This window comes from Lissotriton vulgaris, chromosome 2_1 (genome assembly GCF_964263255.1).
Source record: "Lissotriton vulgaris chromosome 2_1, aLisVul1.2, whole genome shotgun sequence".
NCBI classification, from domain to species: domain Eukaryota; kingdom Metazoa; phylum Chordata; class Amphibia; order Caudata; family Salamandridae; genus Lissotriton; species Lissotriton vulgaris.
Genome location: NC_141687.1, coordinates 1,441,835,028 through 1,441,860,162, shown reverse-complemented (window position 1 = coordinate 1,441,860,162; position 25,135 = coordinate 1,441,835,028). Strand labels below are relative to the sequence as shown.

At 43.0% G+C, this 25,135-nt stretch overlaps 1 protein-coding gene across 1 annotated transcript in view; it reads right to left on the bottom strand.

Moving 5' to 3' along the window:
* Positions 1-25,135, bottom strand: part of LOC147732723 (NXPE family member 4-like) — an 89,125-nt gene that overhangs the window by 40,918 nt on the left and 23,072 nt on the right. The window contains exons 2-3 of the mRNA XM_086954311.1: positions 15,045-15,754; positions 12,485-12,546 (exon numbers count right to left, since the gene is read on the bottom strand). Coding sequence (XP_086810437.1) covers positions 12,485-12,546; positions 15,045-15,754 — 772 coding nt within the window. The remainder of the gene's footprint in view (positions 1-12,484; positions 12,547-15,044; positions 15,755-25,135) is intronic.

The window sequence follows — 25,135 nt, the reverse complement described above, 5'->3', positions numbered from 1 at the left end:
ATTTATTAGGTAATATGTTCATTCTGTGATGCTTTTCCGTTTCAATTGCATTGTAATTGTTGGCTGTTATGATTGTGAAAATATAGTGTGGCATTTTAATTAAATTCATATTATATGCTTTAATGGATAATAATGATCAAAAAAATGAATAATTATACAATTTGCTTAATTTTCATTACAGTTTAGAAATACATTTAAAAAAATTAAATTTAAGTTGTTAAAATGTCGTATTTGTTTCTACTGTTGCACCAACTGGAGTGGGAATAGTACATTTTACCCTTCCTGAGTCTAACGCTTTCCCTACCATATTACAGACTGGAGTGGGAATAGTCAATTTTACCTCTCCAGGGGCCAATGCTTTCCCTACTGTTGCACAGACTGGATTGGGCATAGTACATTTTAACCCTACTGAGTTCAACACTTTCCCTAGTGTTGTACTGACTGTAGTGGGACTGGTAAATGTTGCCCTTTCTGAGTCTAACGATTTCCCTACTGTAGCACCGATTAGAGTGGGAAAAGTCAGTTACCCCTCCTCAGTCCAACACTTTCCCTACTGTTTCACCACTGGAGTGGGAATAGTAAATATTAAGCCTCCTGAGTACAGCACTTTCCCTGAAACTGTGCATATTGGAGTGGGAATAGTACATTTTACCCCTTCTGAGTCCTTCTGTTGCAGAGACTTGAGTGGGAAAAGTAAGTTTTACCCCTCCTGAGTCCAATGCTTTCCCTACTGTTGCACCAAATGGAGTAGAAATAGTGAATGTTACCCCTCCTTAGTTCATCGCTTTCCCTACTGTTGCACAGACTGGAGTGGGAATAGTACATTTTATCCCTCTTGAGTTTATCGCTTTTTGTACTGTTGTATAAACCTGAGTGAAAATATTTATGTACTATTTACAGAGTTAAATTTTTTTATTAATGTTGTTTAAATACTTATTATTATTATGTGTTTGTGTATTTAAATATATATTTTATAATATTGGTATTGGTATTGGTATTGTGGTATACTTATATAGCGCAAACCTGTCACCACCAAGGGCATCCTGGCGCTTTGACCCATGATCCAGCAAAATCAGTAGCTCAACCTGTCCTAGGAAAAAGGTAAGTTTTCAGCGCCTTTCTGAAGGCTAAGAGATCCTCAAGACTTCTCAGGGATATTGGCAGGGAGTTCCAGAGTTTGGCCGCCGCTACTCTGAACGAACGGCCACCCATCCTCACTCTCTGGAAGCGCGGAACTACAAGTAGCCTGGACGACGAGGAACGTAGAGCTCGGGATGGAAGGTACCAGGCAAACATTCGCCGCAGAGGGATTGGGCCCAGGCCATGGATAGTCCTGAACACAATACACGCTGCTTTGTAGCGAACGCGTAAATGGACCGGCAGCCAGTGAAGCTCCTGTAACGCTGCCGTAGAAGAGCTGTGGTAGGGGCGGGAAAGGGCGAGTTTGGCAGCTATATTTTGCACCCTTTGAAGCTTGCCCAGAAGTGTTACCGGGGCCTCCAGAAGCAGTGCGTTACAATAGTCAAGTCGACTTAGGATGGTACTTCGCACTACTTCTGGTCTGGCTTGCTCAGGGAGGAGGGGTAAAACCTTGCGCAGCATGCGGATCAGCATCATGCACGTTGAGGTGGTCTTATTTACGTGCAGATCCAGCTGCAGGTTGGGCCCAAAGATGACGCCCAGATTACGCGCCGATTGTGCGGCTGACACCGTCTCTGAAAAGGACGGGGGCCAAAAGTCATCTGGGAGATCTCAGGGAACTCGGTCAGTGGAGCAGTGCAGAACCTCTGTCTTGGTTCCATTGAACTGCAACGAGTTCAGATGGAGCCATTCCGCTGTAGCCTGCATGCACCGGTGAAAAGTCTCCAATGGGACTGCATCCTGTCCCTCCAGAGAAAAGACCAGCTGGGTATCATCCAAGAGATCCCAAATGATTTAATGAGCTGGACTAGAGGGCGGAGGTAGATATTAAAGAGTATAGGGCTGATGGCTGAGCCCTGGGGTACTCCTTGTCCCACTTTCCGCTCCTCTGAGCTGAAGGGAGGGAGCGAAACCCGTTGCTGACGACTGTCCAAGTAGGAGATTAACCAGTCCCTAGCCTTGTCTTTGACCCCGCATTCTTCCAGCCTCGAAATCAAGGTAGGATGACTGACCGTGTCCAACGCGGCCGACATATCGAGCAACACCAAAAATGCTGCCCGACCACTGCCGACTCGTGCCCGCAGATTGTCTAACACGGTCACCAACGCGGATTCCGTCCCGTGAGCTGGGCAAAAACCGAATTGCGTCTCATCCAACCAGGTGTTCCCTTCTAAGAAGCCGGACAGAGTGCGGGTAACCAGTTTTTCCATGATTTTGACTGGAAAAGGAAGCAGGGAGATTGGCCGGTAGTTGGAGAGGCACACAGGGTCGAGCGTAGGTTTTTTTAAGAGCGGAGATACCACTGCCTTCTTCCAGCAGCCCGGTACAGTCCCTGTTTCGAACGACTGGCAACAGATGGCATGCAAGGGCTGGAAGAGATCCTCCTGAAACACCTACCAGAGTTTTGGAGGAAGAGGATCAAGAGGTGAGCCAGATGAGATCGTGAGGGCTAAACTGCCAAACTCCTCCAGAGAGGGAAGGGGAAAGCTGCTCAGCTGGGGTCGACTGGCCTCAGTCGCCGGAGCTCCCAAGCTGAGAGCCGGATCCAAAGAGGGAGGAGAAAAACTACTCAGCTGGGGTCGACTGGCCTCCCTCGCCGGAGCTCCCAGACTGAGGGCCGGATCCAAAGAGGGAGAGGGAAAGCCACTCAGCTGGTGTCGACTGGCCTCAATCGCCGGAGCTCCCAAGCTGAGGGCCGGATCCAAAGGGGGGGAAGGAAAACTACTCAGCTGGGGTCGACTGGCTTCCATCGCCGGAGCTCCCAGGCTGAGGGGCTGATCCTCTGGTCGGGGTCGACTGGAGGGCATGGCCGGAGCTTCCAAACAGAGGTGAGCGACCCTCTGTAGGGCTCGACTGGCCGTCTCCTCCGGAGCTCCCACACCAGTGGTGGGATTAACTGGGTCCTGCAGACCCTCCAGGATTTTACGGATTTTCTCCTCGAAGGCATCCGCAAGTGAGTCACAAAGGGCTTGCGATGAAGGGACTGCACTAGCCACACACGTAGGGTGGGCAAGGTCCCTAACGATTTTAAAGAGGGCCTGTGCCTTGTTTGGGGCCTGATTCAAGGTGGATTCAAGATAGGTTGCTTTAGCCATCTTGATCTGAGCCTTGTATTTTTGTATAGCAGACCTAAATACCATTTTCTCTGAGTCTAAATACTGTTTCCTCCAAGCCCTTTCTGCGCGTTTACAGTCAAGTTTAAGCTGGCGTAATTCGCTCGTTTACCAAGGGCTAGCTCGGTTCACCCTCCATCGTGACTTCCGAAGGGGTGCCAACTTATCCAGCGAACTCGATATGGACTGGCAGAAGAGAGTATAACTCTCTCCAGCTGTGTTGCCAAGCTTAAAGTCCTTACCTAAAATGTTCGGCAGTGGAGAGGTTTTGAGAATTCGGGACCAAGGTCTCTCTAGCTTGGCTAGGGGTAAACCAGCCTTACGCGAAATATGGTCCTCTGAGCAAAGGGAAAACAAAATCAGAGAGTGATCTGTCCAAAACTGGCACTTGATATCATCTAATGATGCCCACTGTGGGTCCGCAAACACTAAGTCCAGGGTGTGGCCTTTTCGATGCGTGGCGGCGTTCACCAACTGTTCTACATTGATATCTGTACAGGCTTGGCTAAGGGAAAAGAATGCATTGTCCAGCGAAATGCCTGCCCACAGATTAAAATCTCCAAGAATCAATAACTTGGAGTGGGAGCTAGAGAGTTCATAAATCAGGTCAATGAGGAGAGATATGGAAGGTGCCGGTCCCGGGGGACGATAGCATAGGACACCCGAGCAGAGTATCAACTCCTGCTGTTTGACTGTAAAACCTATCAGTTCAAATCCCGGTACTTCTTGAGTCTTTAGCTGGGAGAGGGTCAACGAGTCTCTATAAATGTACCCGATTCCCCCTCCTCAGTTGAGTGGGCGCGGGGTGTGGCTGATTTTATAGCCTGAGGGGCAGGCTAGGCCCAGCTCGACCTCACAGTCCTCCCGAGTCCACGTTTCTGTGAGAAAGAGGACATCGAGTTTTTCTGAATCGATGAGGAAGGCTATTTCCGTGTAGTGCTTGCAGAGGGATCTGACATTAAGCAGCCCACAGGAAATTGTAGCACATTCAAAGGAAGGAGGGATATGGGAGAATCAGACAAGCCACGTTTTAAGCAGTTTTTTTAATAGGGTTAAGTCAGGGCAGGACTGTACTATGTACAGATAGTCTGTTCCAGTGGTGAGGAGCTAGGTATGAGAATGATCTTCCTCCGTATCTGGCTGTACGTATGCAGCGAGGGCATAGTGGAGATTACCCACTGGACCTTAGACTGTGTGACTCCAAACAGCTGAGCTCAAGCATTCCCAAACTACCTTCTTTAGGAACTTGTGACTGCCTACCATTTTTACCACTGAGAGTCAAGTTTTTGAAGGGGTATTACTTATCACAATTTTGCAGAGCTATAGTAGGGTGGACATAGGGACATTGAAAGCAAACAACCTCAACCTCCATGGCTGAGGCCTTGTAGACCTCCCTTGCCCATGGCCCACCGAACTGGGACTGGCATCTCTTTTCCAACTAATTTTGGTTGCCACTCCAGAGTATTTGCCCATGGCTGACCAATAATATACACCAAGCTTCTATCCGTAGCATAGACGCAATCACATTCACAGATATGTGGGTCGATGAAAGGCATACATGGCTTTTAGGCTTCCCAGGCCCTGGGGAAGGGCGCAGTTAAATATTGAAAAATATGGAATGAGAGCTGAAGGCAGATATTGCCACAAATAAAAAGCAAAGATCTGGACTTTGAATCTTTATTGGAATCCAGAAAAGTAGGAGATGATAGAAGGGTATTAGGACAAAATATAGAGTAAAAGATATTGAGGCACGCAAATATCTAGTTTTTAATATTGCGATACACAAATACCATGATGCAATAATATCGTTGACAAGAATATCTGTCCTCTGTCCTCTTCGTGGCGCTCTAAGACCCTTCTCTTTCCTAGTCTTCTCTCTTTGCTTACTCCTACTGTCCTCTCTGCTCTACTGTCCTCTTTACTGACATTCTATTGAAGTTTCGACCCTCTTGGTCCTATAGTTCTAACCTTTTTGATTTAATGGTTACAGATGGTCTTGGGACCGGGTCATCTTAGGCGGTGACTACACAGAGCCCGTTGGCTGAGTATGACGCGACCGACCCTGAATGGTTGTAGGTGAAACGCTGTGTACAAATCTTTAGATTGAGCATTGTCAATGTTACTCCATTTTCTCATGCCATAACCCGGCCGGCCCTGTTGGGTTGTAGGCTTAACGCTGTGTACTAGTCACCTTATTGCTACTCCCTGCTATGGGGGTGAAATAAAAAAAGATTTGACAACAAAAAATATCTATGGTGTTAATATAATTTACAAAAATATCCATGTTGCTAATATTGTTTACAAAAATATTGTTATAAAGAATATAGTTAATTTATATTTATATATTTATTGTATATGTTATAAATAGTTTGTATAAGTATTGTTAATGCTTTTAAATAGAGTTTGTATATTTTTTGTTGTTTTTAGAGGCAATGTTTTAGTGTTTTAGTGGGTTGTGGGGGTTTTAGGGGTAGAGGGCAGTTTTGTAAATTAATTATAATTAATTTTTAATGGATTTAAAAGTAATATTAATTATTTAATTGATAATTCTTTATATAAATTTTGTAAAGCATGTAGTTTTAAAGTTATATTTTACATGTAGGTTGTGAGGTTTATAGGGGTTTTGGGTGGGAAGTAAATTAACTATAGTTAATGAATAATTATATGTAATTTATAATTAATTATGTATATTGTTTAATTATTTAATTTTTAATTTATATTTTCAGTGAGGGTTGTGAGGTTTGTAGGAGTAAAGGGTGGGAGTGGTAATCATTTGTAATTAATGATAAAAAATAAGAATTATTTAATTGAGCATTATGTATTTTATGTAATTAGGATATTTTCAAGTTGTATTTCAGGTGCGGGTTCTTGTGTTTGTAGAGGTAATGGGTGAAAAGGTAACTACATATAATTAATTAGTTATTTGTTAACTATTATTAATTGTGTAATTGATAATCATGTAAATTGTGTAATTATTGAACTTTTTATGATATAGTGTACATGTGGATTGTTGGCTTTGTAGAGGTACAGGGTGGGAAGTTAATTAAAACAGTTTTTTATTGATAATTAGTTATTAATTTGTTAATAAACATTTAATTGATAACTATGCAAATTGTAAAATTATCATATGAGTTAAGTTATATTTTAGGTGTGTGTTGTTTAGTTTGTAGAGGTATAGAGTAGGATGTTATTTAAGTAATAATACATGTAAAATTATTTAATAGTTTATTAAAAATTGTGTTATTTATTAGGTAGTATGTTCATTCTGTGATGCTTTTCCGTTTCAATTGCATTGTAATTGTTGGCTGTTATGATTGTGAAAATATAGTGTGGCATTTTAATTAAATTCATATTATATGCTTTAATGGATAATAATGATCAAAAAAATGAATAATTATACAATTTGCTTAATTTTCATTACAGTTTAGAAATACATTTAAAAAAATTAAATTTAAGTTGTTAAAATGTCGTATTTGTTTCTACTGTTGCACCAACTGGAGTGGGAATAGTACATTTTACCCTTCCTGAGTCTAACGCTTTCCCTACCATATTACAGACTGGAGTGGGAATAGTCAATTTTACCTCTCCAGGGGCCAATGCTTTCCCTACTGTTGCACAGACTGGATTGGGCATAGTACATTTTAACCCTACTGAGTTCAACACTTTCCCTAGTGTTGTACTGACTGTAGTGGGACTGGTAAATGTTGCCCTTTCTGAGTCTAACGATTTCCCTACTGTAGCACCGATTGGAGTGGGAAAAGTCAGTTACCCCTCCTCAGTCCAACACTTTCCCTACTGTTTCACCACTGGAGTGGGAATAGTAAATATTAAGCCTCCTGAGTACAGCACTTTCCCTGATACTGTGCATATTGGAGTGGGAATAGTACATTTTACCCCTTCTGAGTCCTTCTGTTGCAGAGACTTGAGTGGGAAAAGTAAGTTTTACCCCTCCTGAGTCCAATGCTTTCCCTACTGTTGCACCAAATGGAGTAGAAATAGTGAATGTTACCCCTCCTTAGTTCATCGCTTTCCCTACTGTTGCACAGACTGGAGTGGGAATAGTACATTTTATCCCTCTTGAGTTTATCGCTTTTTGTACTGTTGTATAAACCTGAGTGAAAATATTTATGTACTATTTACAGAGTTACATTTTTTTATTAAAGTTGTTTAAATACTTATTATTATTATGTGTTTGTGTATTTAAATATATATTTTATAATATTGGTATTGGTATTGGTATTTTGGTATACTTATATAGCGCAAACCTGTCACCACCAAGGGCATCCTGGCGCTTTGACCCATGATCCAGCAAAATCAGTAGCTCAACCTGTCCTAGGAAAAAGGTAAGTTTTCAGCGCCTTTCTGAAGGCTAAGAGATCCTCAAGACTTCTCAGGGATATTGGCAGGGAGTTCCAGAGTTTGGCCGCCGCTACTCTGAACGAACGGCCACCCATCCTCACTCTCTGGAAGCGCGGAACTACAAGTAGCCTGGACGACGAGGAACGTAGAGCTCGGGATGGAAGGTACCAGGCAAACATTCGCCGCAGAGGGATTGGGCCCAGGCCATGGATAGTCCTGAACACAATGCACGCTGCTTTGTAGCGAACCCGTAAATGGACCGGCAGCCAGTGAAGCTCCTGTAACGCTGCCGTAGAAGAGCTGTGGTAGGGGCGGGAAAGGGCGAGTTTGGCAGCTATATTTTGCACCCTTTGAAGCTTGCCCAGAAGTGTTACCGGGGCCTCCAGAAGCAGTGCGTTACAATAGTCAAGTCGACTTAGGATGGTACTTCGCACTACTTCTGGTCTGGCTTGCTCAGGGAGGAGGGGTAAAACCTTGCGCAGCATGCGGATCAGCATCATGCACGTTGAGGTGGTCTTATTTACGTGCAGATCCAGCTGCAGGTTGGGCCCAAAGATGACGCCCAGATTACGCGCCGATTGTGCGGCTGACACCGTCTCTGAAAAGGACGGGGGCCAAAAGTCATCTGGGAGATCTCGGGGAACTCGGTCAGTGGAGCAGTGCAGGACCTCTGTCTTGGTTCCATTGAACTGCAACGAGTTCAGATGGAGCCATTCCGCTGTAGCCTGCATGCACCGGTGAAAAGTCTCCAATGGGACTGCATCCTGTCCCTCCAGAGAAAAGACCAGCTGGGTATCATCCAAGAGATCCCAAATGATTTAATGAGCTGGACTAGAGGGCGGAGGTAGATATTAAAGAGTATAGGGCTGATGGCTGAGCCCTGGGGTACTCCTTGTCCCACTTTCCGCTCCTCTGAGCTGAAGGGAGGGAGCGAAACCCGTTGCTGACGACTGTCCAAGTAGGAGATTAACCAGTCCCTAGCCTTGTCTTTGACCCCGCATTCTTCCAGCCTCGAAATCAAGGTAGGATGACTGACCGTGTCGAACGCGGCCGACATATCGAGCAACACCAAAAATGCTGCCCGACCACTGCCGACTCGCGCCCGCAGATTGTCTAACACGGTCACCAACGCGGATTCCGTCCCGTGAGCTGGGCGAAAACCGAATTGCGTCTCATCCAACCAGATGTTCCCTTCTAAGAAGCCGGACAGAGTGCGGGTAACCAGTTTTTCCATGATTTTGACTGGAAAAGGAAGCAGGGAGATTGGCCGGTAGTTGGAGAGGCACACAGGGTCGAGCGTAGGTTTTTTTAAGAGCGGAGATATCACTGCCTTCTTCCAGCAGCCCGGTACAGTCCCTGTTTCGAACGACTGGCAACAGATGGCATGCAAGGGCTGGAAGAGATCCTCCTGAAACACCTTCCAGAGTTTTGGAGGAAGAGGATCAAGAGGCGAGCCAGATGAGATCGTGAGGGCTAAACTGCCAAACTCCTCCAGAGAGGGAAGGGGAAAGCTGCTCAGCTGGGGTCGACTGGCCTCAGTCGCCGGAGCTCCCAAGCTGAGAGCCGCATCCAAAGAGGGAGGAGAAAAAGTACTCAGCTGGGGTCGACTGGCCTCACTCGCCGGAGCTCCCAGACTGAGGGCCGGATCCAAAGCGGGAGAGGGAAAGCCACTCAGCTGGTGTCGACTGGCCTCAATCGCCGGAGCTCCCAAGCTGAGGGCCGGATCCAAAGGGGGGGAAGGAAAACTACTCAGCTGGGGTCGATTGGCTTCCATCGCCGGAGCTCCCAGGCTGAGGGGCTGATCCTCTGGTCGGGGTCGACTGGAGGGCGTGGCCGGAGCTTCCAAACAGAGGTGAGTGACCCTCTACAGGGCTCGACTGGCCGTCTCCTCCGGAGCTCCCACACCAGTGGTGGGATTAACTGGGTCCTGCAGACCCTCCAGGATTTTACGGATTTTCTCCTCGAAGGCATCCGCAAGTGAGTCACAAAGGGCTTGCGATGAAGGGACTGCACTAACCACACACATAGGGTGGGCAAGGTCCCTAACGATTTTAAACAGGGCCTGTGCCTTGTTTGGGGCCTGATTCAAGGTGGATTCAAGATAGGTTGCTTTAGCCATCTTGATCTGAGCCTTGTATTTTTGTATAGTAGACCTAAATACCATTTTCTCCGAGTCTAAATACTGTTTCCTCCAAGCCCTTTCTGCGCGTTTACAGTCAAGTTTAAGCTGGCGTAATTCGCTCGTTTACCAAGGGCTAGCTCGGTTCACCCTCCCTCGTGACTTCCGAAGGGGTGCCAACTTATCCAGCGAACTCGATATGGACTGGCAGAAGAGAGTATAACTCTCTTCAGCTGTGTTGCCAAGCTTAAAGTCCTTACCTAAAATGTTCGGCAGTGGAGAGGTTTTGAGAATTCGGGACCAAGGTCTCTCTAGCTTGGCTAGGGGTAAACCAGCCTTTCGCGAAATATGGTCCTCTGAGCAAAGGGAAAACAAAATCAGAGAGTGATCTGTCCAAAACTGGCACTTGATATCATCTAATGATGCCCACTGTGGGTCCGCAAACACTAAGTCCAGGGTGTGGCCTTTTCGATGCGTGGAGGCGTTCACCAACTGTTCTACATTGATATCTGTACAGGCTTGGCTAAGGGAAAAGAATGCATTGTCCAGCGAACTGCCTGCCCACAGATTAAAATCTCCAAGAATCAATAACTTGGAGTGGGAGCTAGAGAGTTCATAAATCAGGTCAATGAGGAGAGATATGGAAGGTTCCGGTCCCGGGGGACGATAGCATAGGACACCCGAGCAGAGTATCAACTCCTGCTGTTTGACTGTAAAACCCATCAGTTCAGATCCCGGTACTTCTCGAGTCTTTAGCTGGGAGAGGGTCAACGAGTCTCTATAAATGTACCCAATTCCCCCTCCTCGGTTGAGTGGGCGCGGGGTGTGGCTGATTTTATCGCCTGAGGGGCAGGCTAGGCCCAGCTCGACCTCACAGTCCTCCCGAGTCCACGTTTCTGTGAGAAAGAGGACATCGAGTTTTTCTGAATCGATGAGGAAAGCTATTTCCGTGTAGTGCTTGCAGAGGGATCTGACATTAAGCAGCCCACAGGAAATTGGCCTAAGAGTTGGGGGCCTGACCGGGTCCTGACATGGTCTGAGTCTGAGAAGCTCAGCCCGAGAGTAGGCTATGCGAAGTGGGCCAGAGGGGCCAGAGGTAGCGGCCCTAAGCGCGTCCGTTGCGCGAACGGGCGCAAACGGGCTTACCTCTGGCGCACCTCCGGCGCCCCTACGGCGCCCCCGCTGCGCACCGTCGCTGCGCACTTGTCTAGCGGCCATCTTAAATGGCCGGCGGGGTGTCGCGTGGGTCCTGGCAGGGCGAGTGTCTCTCCCTCACCCAAGATGGCGCTCAGTGAGGAAAGACCTTCTCCCCACTCCAAAATGGCGCTCGAAACCGGCGCGATGGTACTACAGTGCCCCCGAGTCCCTTCTGTCCCACAAAATGTGGGTGTGCAGCAATTAGAGTGCGGGTAAGAGCTCCCTTAATTCCCCCTAAGCGGCGCTAGCAATATACAATTAAAAGCGCGAAGCGCTCGGCGCAAACAAGATAAAACGAAGTAAAGTAATACGTTTTAAAATTTACAAGTTACAAGGCAGGAGGTGCGTTATGCACGCAGCGCTAATGCAGGGGTTAGGATCAGACTGAAACGAGGTAGGAGGTCCTACTATTATTACCTCCTCCTCCAATGCGTGGGTCCTGGCAGGGCGAGTGTCTCTCCCTCACCCAAGATGGCGCTCAGTGAGGAAAGACCTTCTCCCCACTCCAAAATGGCGCTCGAAACCGGCGCGATGGTACTACAGTGCCCCCGAGTCCCTTCTGTCCCACAAAATGTGGGTGTGCAGCAATTAGAGTGCGGGTAAGAACTCCCTTAATTCCCCCTAAGCGGCGCTAGCAATATACAATTAAAAGCGCGAAGCGCTCGGCGCAAACAAGATAAAACGAAGTAAAGTAATAAGTTTTAAAAGTTACAAGTTACAAGGCAGGAGGCGCGTTATGCACGCAGCGCTAATGCAGGGGTTAGGGTTAGGGTTATCTATAAGAGCGAGCAAGCAAGCAATTAAAAGCTACCTACTTTGCAGAAATTTACTTCGAAAGTGCGTTTATTTGTAAAGATTGATGAAATATCTATAAATGTATGTAATTTTTAGGATATTTTTATTAACACGTATTCTTATATATTGTTTACTTTTTATGTATACTTAAATTAGCAATATTTAAAAAATGTCAGAAATATATATATATATATATATATATATATATATATATATATATATATATATATATATATATATATATATATATATATATATATATATATACATATATTAAAACGTTATATTGGTAAATTTAAAAACAAATATAAAATTATAATATAGGTTAACATTTATATTTTTTAAAACAGTTTTACATTACATACGTGTATATAAACATATCTATGTGTGCATGTTTGGTTAAATTAGTAATTATTTATATATATTTTTAAATATTTAAACATTTAATTTACAATATATTAATGTTACATGTTAAAATATTTGTTTTATGTATTTAAACTGCATATATACTCAAAACGATTTTAATGTATATATTTTTTTATATTTGCACAAAACAATATTTTTCCGATATATTTGTATTTACCAATATATTTATAGAAAATCGATATGTTTGTGATCGATATTTTTTACACAATATCTTGGTATCACAATATTTATGGTTTTGATATTGTGCCAGTGATTGGAGAGAAGACCTGGTCTCAATGGGAAATATAACTGCTAATAAACCGCAATCACAGGAACCACAGATGTTTCAACTCACTGTTACATTGAAGAACATTTATATCCTCAAAGGGCTTTTTCATTTCTTTACCGATGTTGGATCTGTAAGGCAACACACGAAATGTAAAATATTCACTTGAACATTCAAATTTTGACATTCTATTTGACTTTGTTTCCTACCTTCCTGTAAGAATATACAAAGAGATTCCAACATTGGTGCCTAAGCAACAACTCATGGTTGAAAACTCAAAATTAAATCTTTGAAAAGCCAAATATTTGAAAAAAAGACAGCAAAAACATAGTTTGAAAATGAATGCTGTCTATGAGCTCGTCAATTGTTTTCGGAGCTAAATGCTCAAAAGTGCTCATCATTTTCACAATTGAGTTAATTTTTGTTGAAGATACTCAACCGTGCTGTGAGCTACCAAAAACCTCACCAGCACCCACTAAACCTCACTTACCCCATCCCTAAACCTAACATGAAACTGAACAGTAACTTTCAGCCAGTACTTAACTTGTAAAAGAAGGCGTGCCGGTGCCCAGGGTTCTGCCTACAATCCTGCAGCTGTTGCAATTCTTTGTCAGCATGCTGAATACAAAGGTTGTATTATCAGGAATCCACCTCATGCCTTTTTAATCCACCACCAGACACTCGCTACCCGTTTATCTCACTCTTGCAGGTTTTGCTTAATCTCTTTATGATGTTTCTTCCGTCCTTCTCTTCTTTTGTCTTTCCGTTTTGTGAGTTGTTCCCTCTCTTGCTCTCGTAAATGAATAAAGTAGAAAAATGAGTGCTGGCCCCCGGAAATGAGTGTTGGTGGCCCTACCAGCAACCACCAGCTCAAATTAATCACTAGTATCACCCTATCACCAAACCCTAAAACCATTGTCCACAACCTAACCTTAAAACTCACCCTTACCCTTGCCCTAAAAACTATAGGGTAAGATAGTCCTAACCCATTCACTAACTCTTACAATAACTGTATATCTCACCTTTTCCCTAACCAATAATAAGCATACTACGTTATAGCGTAAAGCTCTTTTAAGCTTAACAAGCCTTTTCCAGACTCCTTTTTTGTCAAACATTTTTCTTTCAAGCTAAGGTTGTCGCTGCCTTTAAATATCACTTTTTTGCTTTTGCCAACAATATGACTCATATGTCTGACATCATTACACAGATTACAATTTAAACCAAGTGGAGCCTCAGCACGTACTAATCTCATCTGAGGGTCAGAGGCCCCAGTGCATATCAGATGTTCTTACTTTGTCTCGTGAACTTCTTTAAACATTGAAGATGTTTTGAATTTTGGTGTACATTACATTTCTTCTCTGTACCTCCCATACCATGCAATTGTTGAAGCTGAACATGGTTGTATCTTATGCAAGCAGCAGGATGCAAGCTAGCGCGCAAGTGATGGTAGCTCAGCAAAGCATCACATCAGTCACCAGTATGAGTCTCAAGTAGCAGTCAGATGAAGGTGGTTTGAAGTGAGGACGATGTCTTTCATCGCCCTCACTGCATTTGGGCTCTTTGTTCGCTCCTCTGCTCTTCACCGGTAATAAAGTAAGTTGCAAAGGATTGTTCACATGGAAGTGTAGCTCTTTTTAGGTGGAGCCTATCAGACAGAGAAAGCTGCCTGGTTGTGAAAGAAACATTGTTTGATTTACCAAGATTACAGGATTTTGCACCTGCCCCTTGCTTTCCATTGGTTAACTTTATTGCAACTGTTATTTGCCTGCTTCTTACTCTGCCTCAGCGTGTATATCTTGTGTTTGTCACTCCTAGGAAGCCTAACCACTTTAACATCTCTTTAATTGACTGGCTTCTAGCCTACCATTGCTTGCTTTTAGGGAACTACTTTCTTTTTTTTGTCCTTTTTTTTAAACACCCCACGAGAGTGCATGTGTTTCCCACTATCTCCCCATATGCTTTTCTCCCCACTCTCCGCCTTACTTTCCCCAGCCCATGTGCTTCTTTTTCCCATCCACACTCATGTTGCCCTCTAGCCTCTGTATGCTCCCCCCTACTGTGGTCTACGTTGTTTCTTCCCCCCAGTCCCAGTTCTGCTTCTAATCCTCCCCCTGACCAACCCGCAAGCTGGACAACATTTTTATATATTAATTTATTCATTAGTCTAAGCATTTTCGAAATGTGTTTTAAAACAGTGTCGTCACCATTTATTTTAATTTACTGATCCACAAGACGTGTATCAGCAAATTGGATCAGTAAGATAAAAGGAAAATCACAAGTGTCATTTTGTAGGCCCAAACTTGCATGTTGAATGCAGCCACGTTCTATTTTTTTAATAGCCTTGCTGCACAGCAAGTGCAATACTGTACAGCATGGCCAAAAAAGATTGTCAAAGCCAATAGGTCTAACAGACAAGGTCGACTGGCTTTGCCAATGCTTGTTTAACTCCTCCTCTGGATAACCATCATACACTATGGTTGTTCTTTCTAACTGAAATTTCGCCTGGGCAGACTTGAAGCAGCACATTTAAAAAACAGAAGACAAATGTGTTTAAAGAATTAACTCTTGTGTATTATCCAATGCACCTCTGAGTGCCTCTTCTACTTAATTCATACCTGTGAGAACTCACCGGACAATGAGAGATTTCTCCAGGTTGTTCAGGTAGGAGTGGTCGTTGTTGACAGACATCATGGAGGCAAAACTATCACAAGACATATGGTCTGGTTTGGCACAGCAAAAATATTCCCCATCTCTCTCATCGATGTACTCGCACAATTGTTTTTGTGTCTGTATTTGAAAGTTGCACTCAGTTTCGACGCTGTGGGTCTGATTGGTGAAAGTGCCCGTGAAATCGACGTTTTCATATCCTTGATTTCTTGCCTTCCATATGGCTGCATTGTCTTCACTGGGATGTAGCAGTAGCAAGGATACCTTCACTTTGCCCTCCCAAAAAAGGGTAAAATGAACGTGGTATGATCCATTACTAAAATCTTCAATCTTTCCAGAAGTTCCCGCTCCAAGGTCAGGTGAATAGAGTCTGCCGATGAACAAGTCTCCCCCATATTTCTTTCTGTTGCCCAAATAATCGAATACATTCATCTTTATGGTTAATTGATCGCCAACACAGTAGTTTTGCTTAGGGTCTATCAGAGTGGACTGGCTATTTTCAGCGCTGGACGTTTGATGCATGTGAGTGTAAGTGACATGGGGAATCATCTGTTGGATTCTGTTGAAGATTTTGTCAATTTCTTTGTCATTCGCAGTCTGTTTAATTCTCAGGGAAGCTTTCACTTCCAAGTTCGCGGAGTTAGATGGACTCAAATACCAACAAGTTGAATTCTAAAAAGACAAAACAAGATTTGGGTTTGTATCAATGGGATAGGTAACCTGGTGCGCTGCAATATGTCCTTTAATCGTCAAGCGATGTAACATGGTGTACTATTTTACAGACATTCTCTGGCATACCCTCCACACTCACCTATGTTCCACACAACTGGAGGGCTGAGGGACAGAGTACACCAAATCTACCTCAAGAAAACAGTGAGACTGGAAAGGAATTCTAAATAATCGATTGTTGTAAAAAGCAAACTCAATCTTTGATGGTGTTGGAAATGGTGAAATCTTATTTTTTGAATGATGTGTAGAGGGAAGCGAAGTTAGTGTGACCAAGGCAGGCATGTGCAAGACTTTTATTACACGACCATAGTATTGCATCTTTCCGGATCCGAACTATTGAGGCGCCCCTACTTTCTGTAGTGTCCCACATTTCCCATGCCTATGCCCCTGCACACTTGTCTTTCAAGAGGGTTAGAGGGTGCAGGCTTCTCACAAACTTTTTGTATGAAACAGGCATGTCCTGCTTAGCTTTTACTAGTGCATACAACAAAACTGGTATACCAGAAACTCACAATCATTTTACATGTAGTTGCATGCCAGTGGTGCAACTAGACTCAAACTTCGCAGGGGGCTAACACATGGATTAGTGGAGACAGAGACGTCATAAGAGCCGAATCAAAATTACTTGTGGGGGGCTCCTTTTGCTTTTCCAATGTAGTGCGTAAAATACAGAGTCATTCTTTGTGACTACATGTGGCAAATAGTGCGTTTTAAAGCACACAGGGTCAGTAACATTATTCTCGGCATAACATGATTTTCGGGCTCTCAAGGAATTTTATCACAGTGAATGACAAATGTTCTATTTTAATACACATTAGTCCAGTAAACCTGGTGCAATGTGAAATACCAAATTCTATTTTACATCACAATCTCAGGCAAATCGTACACTCCATACACTTTGGGCCAGTTGTGTCAAACTAACTAGTTAAAAAAATCTTTAACAAGGTATTTCACCAGCCTTCCACCAAAGAAAGGTTTGGAAAAATAGAAGCAAATAATGCAGTTTAAGCACATTTATTTAGTTACTGCTCTGATAATGCCTCATTTACCTGCATCAATACTTTTATGTTATTTTCTGAATATGATGTTAGTATAGTAAATAAGTTAGTAACTCTTTTGGGGAAACTGTCACATATCCTAGCTCTATAGCACAAAGAATGTTGAAAATATATTATTTGGTACTTTTTGACAACATCCGCCAAATATTTTTGAATTTGAAATGCTCGGGTAGTCCTTTTGCAAGAAACACAACTCATGTTTGATAAGAGTTGCTCTAATAACATACTTTAAGGATAGAAACTGAGCACACAGCTTGATTGTTGATGATACCCCCACATCACAGATAGATGTTGACCTAGTTTTCCCTTTGGCACTCATTGCCCTGCACTTAGTACCCATTGTCTAAGTGAAAGGATCAGAAAATAAATAGCTCTAAAAGTCTTACGTATTTTTTACATTCTAGTCCCTCTACCTAGACACTGGGCAGCAAATAAGTAGCTGTTGTGGACAGGGCGGCTCCTTCATTAGGGCGGAGGGGTGTCAGCCCACTGCTTTCTCGTGAGAAGCAGAAACATAAAATGGTATTTTAAATACCATTTTATGTTTCTGCTTCTTGCACTGCCAGAAAGCAGAAGGGCATGCCTGGTTGGGGGCGGGCGGCTGGGCCGGTCGGGGAGGAGTGAGCAGAAGGGTATGCCTGGTTGGGGGCAAGCAGGTCGGCAGGTCGGGGAGGAGTGGCTTGCCCAATGCTGTGGGCCCTGATGGTTTGGTCGGCCCTCTGTGGCTGAACAACACCGTTATGTGCACACTCTACCTTTTCTCTATGTAGGGTGCATGCAGCCTACGTAGAGAAAATGGCCTCCCCATAGGCGCCCGGCTGGGAGCCACCCCCACCAATCACAATGCTGCCATTGTAGCATTGTGATTGGCTTAGGGGAGGGAGGCTGCAGGTGGCTGCTCCCTGTTGGGAAAACGCTGGACCGGCCAGGAGCTGAGGCGTCGCGATACCCGGTAAGCCATCCCCTACGCGTATCTGCCTACTTATGTCACCGTTTTTAATCTTTCTTTCATCTTACAGCCTCCACCTGATCTACGTTACTTCACTGGAAATCTATACGTTCTACGTAGCTGTCTACGCATATCACTCTTATCCCGCTCTCTTTCTATATATCTTTCTCTCCGGTGCCGACCTGTATGGTCTTCCTTGTGTAGAGCTAGAGGCACTCTTGCGGTCTGACAGCCTGCGATGACCTTTGACTATCATCATTTAAATAGAATATGGTGTGTTATTTTATCCTAGCCTGAATGTACAATGTCCTGTATATGCTTTGTTTCTCTTAAAGCTTTCTTTCTTGTAATGTTACAGTCTTTCAGTGGGATCTGCCACGGAGTAGAACAGCCTTGCCAAGAACAGAACATGTGGGATGTTCATTTGAAAGCATGAGAGAGAGAGAGCGGTGTGGAATGTACTTTTTGGTCGCGAAGTGCAGTGTTATGAGCAGTGGTGCACAAATGTGCACTGTGCTGTACATTGAGAGATGAAGTATGTGATGCTATAAGCAGTGGTGCACAAATGTGCACTGTGTTGTAACCTGGGAAGAATTATTAATTTCTTACTACTGGCTTTGACATGGGCCCATGTCATCCTGAATGCTAACTCTGCCTGGCTTGATCTTTATCTGTGTGCACAGCCACACCCGCAAGTTGTTTGGGTTAATCACTTTCAAAGATTGTTTAATGTACCCTGGAATGCTTTCGTAAGCTTTGTCAAGATAAAGGCTGGAACATGCAAGAATGTAGAGGGGACGTGGGAACTCCTTTCTGCCATAGAATGCTTGCTACGAAGCTGGCCAGTCTCCGTAAGTTTCCTTGGACAGCTAGGAAGAGTCTCAAACCTGCTAGTGTGTGTTTTGAGACTATAAAGCTGAGGGTTGTTGTTATAGAAAATTGGATTTTGGAATCCGAATGGGGACGGACGAGTCTACTTTGGTACAGCAGAACCCTGGTTGCTAAGACTCTTATCCCCTGCTGTTTAATCCCGGGTCAGGTGTAGGCTAAGATGTAGTGTTTGCACCAGGTGAAGTGTTGAGTTTTGATTATTGCTACTGTGATGTGTGGTTCCAGTGGCTGTGGCCATTTGAGGTGTTTGAGCTTTGATTATTGCCATTGTGATGTGTGGCCAGTGGCTTTGATCGTTTGAGCTGTTTTCATTGTGATGTGTATATGAGCCAGAGTGCACGTCCAAAGTAATTATTTGATGTATATATCTCTTGCAGGACGTCCAGTATATTTTCTTGAGTGTTATCTCATATTATTTGCTCCTTGAGTATTCATCAGTATTATTCATGCATTTAACTGTTTCATTTACAAAGTGTGTTATTATCGCTTGCAAAAAAAAAAAATATATATATATATATATATATATATATTACCTACTGGTGGTCGCCAGTAGGTATATATAGTTAGGATTTTTTCTCTATGGAACTTTTGAAAATTCTATGCCTAATAACTTTGGCGTTTGTGGACGGAATTGGCTGAAATTTTCAGGAAAATGGCACATTTTGTTTCTGAGCAGCCCCTGAAAATTTGGGGGGGGGTCGTCAAGGGGGGGCCGAGAAAAAAGGGGGGTCCCAAAACGCGTTTTTCCCATTCATTTTTCCATAGGGCGGTTGGCCTCACTTTTAGCTCGAACGGCTGAATGGATTTGCACGAAACTTGGCAAAATTGTAGGGACTGTTAGCCCGATGTGCCTTTGCTAGGTCTCAATATATGTGCTTCAGTGGATTTTGAGAAATTAACGTTTAAAATAAGATATATATCTGTAACAGCGCTCCGGGCAGCGCTCCGGTTCGCGTACTTTTCGCGTAACGGAACTTTGCGATGCGAAGCTGATTGGCTCTCCGGTGTCTGTCAACATTCTAAACAGTCTGGAGCGGCCGCCATCTTGTCTCTCGGTAGGATCGAGAGACAAGAGGAGGCCAAAACAAAGGGGGAAATGAAGGAAAGGGGGCAAGGTAGACCCCTTCTGACCCCCTAGGATTGATGAGGGGGATATTATAGAGCCACGCGGGGCCCAAAAATTGTTTTTAAAAAAATCCGATTTTTTCGCCGTAGAGACGCGTCTTGGTACCCGAACCGGGCAGCTAACCGGGCAGCTAACCGGGAAGCTAACCGGCAGTGTAACGGGAGTCTGAGGAGTAGCTGATTGGCTGTCAACATTGTAAACAGTCCGGAGCGGCCGCCATCTTGTCTCTCGGTAGGATCGAGAGACAAGAGGAGGCCAAAACAAAGGGGGAAATGAAGGAAAGAGGGCAAGGTAGACCCCTTCTGACCCCCTAGGATTGATGAGGGGGATATTATAAAGCCACGCGGGGCCAAAAAAAAAAAAAAATCCAATTTTTTCGCCGTAGAGACGCGTCTTGGTACGCGAACCGGGCAGCTAACCGGGCAGCTAACCGGGAAGCTAACCGGCAGTGTAACGGGAGTCTGAGGAGAAGCTGATTGGCTGTTATCATTGTAAACAGTCTGGAGCGGCCGCCATCTTGTCTCTCTGTGGGATCGAGAGACAAGAGGTGGAAAAAAAAAAGGTGTAAATGAATGAAAGGGGTAAGGCAGACCCCTCCTGAACCCCTAGGATTGATGAGGGGGCTATTAAAGTTCCCTGGGGGGTGAAAAAAAACCCAAAAATTGCGATTTTTCGCGGTAAAGGTGCTTCCTGGTACGTTAACCGGGCAGCTAACCGGCAGCGTAACGGGAGTCCGACATATTGTGTTTTTTGAACGTTTGTGATATGTGCACGTGTGGATTTTGTCTAATTAAGGTTAAAAAAATATATATATATCTTTAAGCGTGTTCTGGCGCGCTTACGTTTTGGGTTTGGTTTGCGCTGCAGGGACGATACATCACGGTTATGCGATGCATCATGGGGCGTCTCACGGGCTACGTGATACGTCACTTAATAAAGAATATATTTTACAGCTATAGATATTAGCTTTTAAAAAACCAATGAAATTCACAGAAAAAACCATAGGTTATAGACCATATATAGTTAGGAATTTGCATTTACAAAACCTTGAAAATTCACTGAAAAAACCATAGGTTATAGACCATATATAGTTAGGGATTAGCATTTAAAAAAACTTATTTTATTTGCACAAAACCATTGAAATTCCATATATAGTTAGTTGCACTAACTATATATCGCGGACCCGCAATCCACTGCTAATGATGTCACATATTACATCATTCATGACATGGTCAGTGACATCACTGATGACATCACTGATGACATCTCAAATGACATCACTGATGACATCACTGATGACATCTCAAATGACATCACTGATGACATCACTGACATCTCATTTGACATTACTGATTACATCACTGATGATATCATTTATGTGATAATACATCTTCAGACTCTAATATAACCTTAGATACACTCAGTGTAAACAGGCACTCACAGACTGTCACACATCCATGGAGTTACTCATACACCTAGTCAGTCATGCAAAGAATCAATCACATCTCCATTTACTCAACTATACAGTTATACACACCTTACTTATTCAAACATATACTAACACATATTTACTCTCTTATACAATCCTTGATACAAGTTCACAATGATTCATACAGCCACTCTCACATTCACTGGCTCTTATGTTCAGTTATTTATATATGTCAACTCTCACATGGAGTGTGTTTTACATATGTACTTACTTTGACATGTAGCACTGAGATATCCATTCACTCACCAATATACTCATGCACACAGTCAACTGTCCATACAGCTGTTTCTACATGCACTTTTGAACCCATACACCTAGGGAATCAGCTGCTCACACATCTATGCACAGAGTTATACACCTCCCAGCCACCCACACACATACTCAGTCTCCTATACAAATACTTGGGCAACTATTCAATAACCCATATAGTTACTGATATAGCTACTGATTTAAACATGCAGCAGTTTACAGAACAACATAAATAATGATTGCCAAATTAAGACACTTTAATCACTAACCCATGCACTCAGTGAGACACATTTAATCATTCTCTCATACAGTCAGTCATGCACCTACTAAATCCTTCATCCAGACACTTATACATCCACTCATTCTTCAATGTGTAAGACATATTTTAACTTTACAGAAACATACAGTCACTGGGTGTTGTCATCAGTGATGTCATCAGTGATGTCATCAGTGATGTCATTTGAGATGTCATCAGTGATGTCATCAGTGATGTCACTGACCATGTCATGAATGATGTAATACGTGACATCATTAGCAGTGGATTGCGGGTCCGCGATATATAGTTAGTGCAACTAACTATATATGGAATTTCAATGGTTTTGTGCAAATAAAATAAGGTTTTTTAAATGCTAATCCCTAACTATATATGGTCTATAACCTATGGTTTTTTCAGTGAATTTTCAAGGTTTTGTAAATGCAAATTCCTAACTAGGATTTTTCCCTATGGGATTTCTGAAAATTCTATGTCTAATAACTTTGGCGTTTGTGGACGGAATCGGCTGAAATTTTCAGGAAAATGGCACATTTTGTTTCTGAGCAGCCCCTGAAAATTTGGGGGGGGTTTGGCAAGGGGGGGCCGAGAAAAAAGGGGGGTCCCAAAACGCGTTTTTCCCATGTTAATTTCCATAGGGCGGTTGGCCTCACTTTTAGCCCGAACGGCTGAATGGATTTGTACGAAACTTGGCAAAATTGTAGGGACTGGTAGCCCGATGTGCCTTTGCTAGGTCTCAATATATGTGCTCCAGTGGATTTTGAGAAATTAACGTTTAAAATAAGATATATATCTGTAACAGCGCTCCGGGTAGCGTTCCGGTTCGCGTACTTTTCGCGTAACGGAACTTTGCGATGCCAAGCTGATTGGCTCTTCGGTGTCTGTCAACATTCTAAACAGTCTGGTGCGGCCGCCATCTTGTCTCTCGGTAGGATCGAGAGACAAGAGGAGGCCAAAACAAAGGGGGAAATTACCATAAGGGGGCATAGTAGATCCTCGTTGACCCCCTAGGTTTTATGTGGAGGTTGTAAAAGGTCCCAGCAGGGCAAAAAAAAAAATTTTTTTTTTTTTTTGCGTGGTGAGCGCCTAGTACGCGAACCGGAAAGCGTTCTGGGCAGCGTACTATAAGGATAATAGAATGATAGACTTTTCTAATACTGTATGTTAATTGTTTGTTGTTTTTGTTGTTTTTTTTGTTTTCTTTATTTTTAAAGTTTTTATTTTTATTTTGATTGTGTTTCATAATTCATTAAACTTTCTAACATTTCAGTGTCAGAAATTTCAAAATTGAATATAGGGTGTAACATGTTCTCATTTTGAAGCAGGTTATCCACTGCTTCAACACATTGTAGTAGTTCCTGGTCTCTACTTTGATCCATAAAATCATCAATTTTTTCTTGGCTGCTCTCCTCCAGAACAATTGTAAATTTAACTTGTTGCTCGCCTTCCATTTTGCCTGAAATTATGATTAAAAAAATATATATTAGTAGAGATAGGGCACTGTTGGGATTAATTTTAGATAGGCAGTTTTTATCAGTGAATTTTTCTTTTGGCAGTGTATAGTATCAGAGTGGAAATAGGACTATAAAAAGTGTATGTGATTTAACCAAGAGAAGCCTAACTCCATTCATAACTATAACAGAGAAGTCTATCTAAATCCATAACTACTACAGAGGGATAGTGTATATCTATCAGAAAAAGTCTACCATATTACGTTATAGTGCACAATATACTTCAGTTTTAAAAATAACAACTTACCTTCACAAACAAGTTGAAGTGTTTGGTAGCTATTCAAATGTGATGTACAACAAGAAGTAGTAGTCAAAATGGCTGTGTTTTCTTCTCTTCCTTTATATATATTCAGGTATATAACCAATCAAATGTCAGGTAATATAAGTAGAAAATGAAAGTAACATTTTCATTGGTTGTCAATTCCAACACTTCAGATGTGTTTTGTGAAGTAATTTACCTCACGGTATTTAGAGAGGTCTATAGACTTAATGGCTAAATGGAATTTCAATCAAATTTGTGAAAATGAAAGGGATTGTTATATAGTATAAGCTAATCTATATTTGGTGAGAGTGTCTCCAGTCGTTTTTCTGTGAATTACTTTCCCACCTTTTTTTTTGGACCACTTCCCGGGAAGCGGTCCGGTCCGCGAACTAGGAGCGTAACGGGAGTCCACCATTTTGTGTTTCGGTCGAATTAAGATATAAAATGGAGGGTAAATAATGTTCAGAATGGGTAGAAGGGGGCACGGTACAAGTATTTTGACCCCCTAGGTTTTCTGAGGGTGGCTGAGGAGGACCATATGTGCGGAGAAAAAACATTTTTTTTGAAATTTTGCGCGGTTAGCTTCCAGTTCGCGTACCGGGTAGCGCTCTTTGAGCGTAGTTTGTTGAAAATTACAGAAAAAAGTTAGAGAAAAATAATAATTGTGAGTGATCAGATGAAGGGTAGCTCTGAGAAGAGCTTTTGGGTTTATGGTACATTTAGGTACTTATAAGTAGGTACCAATGCACAGTCTTAAATTCAGAATGAAAATTCTGTTGCCCTCATCTGAGAAGTGAACTCCATCTCCTCTGTAGATATCTTGCATGTAGTAACGCAAGTTATTGTTGTACAAGGAGCCCATTCCATGGTCTCTCATGTAAGCTGAAACAGATTTGTTTACATGCTTCCTCGCTTTCTCAATTTGTGGACAAAATTGGTTGGACCATCTCCATTTCTGTCTTTGGCATATATTGGAATATACCAAGGCAGTTTGAGGAAAAAGTGCCATTAATTGCTCAAAGGTGTCCTTTAAAAGCATTTCCAGACCTACCCCAGTCAAAGTGCCCAAATCATTACCTCCACAGTGCACTATTAACAGGTCAGGTTTTGGCAAATGCATAAAGGTTTTCACCAATGGTATCAATTGGTGACATTTTAATCCTCTTTGGCCCAACCACTTAATTTCCACATCTTGTAAATTGAGGTTAGGTAAATTTCTGTTCTCAGCATACCTTTGAGCCCAGTGGATGTAACTATGTCCAACAATCCAGACCTTAAACATGGTGGGAGAAGGTTGGGCTGCAGTCAGATGAAGTGTGGTAATGAAAGGGCAGTTGAAACAATAGGAGTTTGTAAAGAAAAAAAACTGTGGATTTCCAGTGCTAATGATTCATTAGCAGTGATTGGTGCATTTCCATTTCTGAAAACAGAAAGTTAGGGTGCATGGATGTGTTCTTTGAAAGATATAATTTGAATGGTCAAGGAAGAAACATTTAATGAAAGATTGCACTGGATACG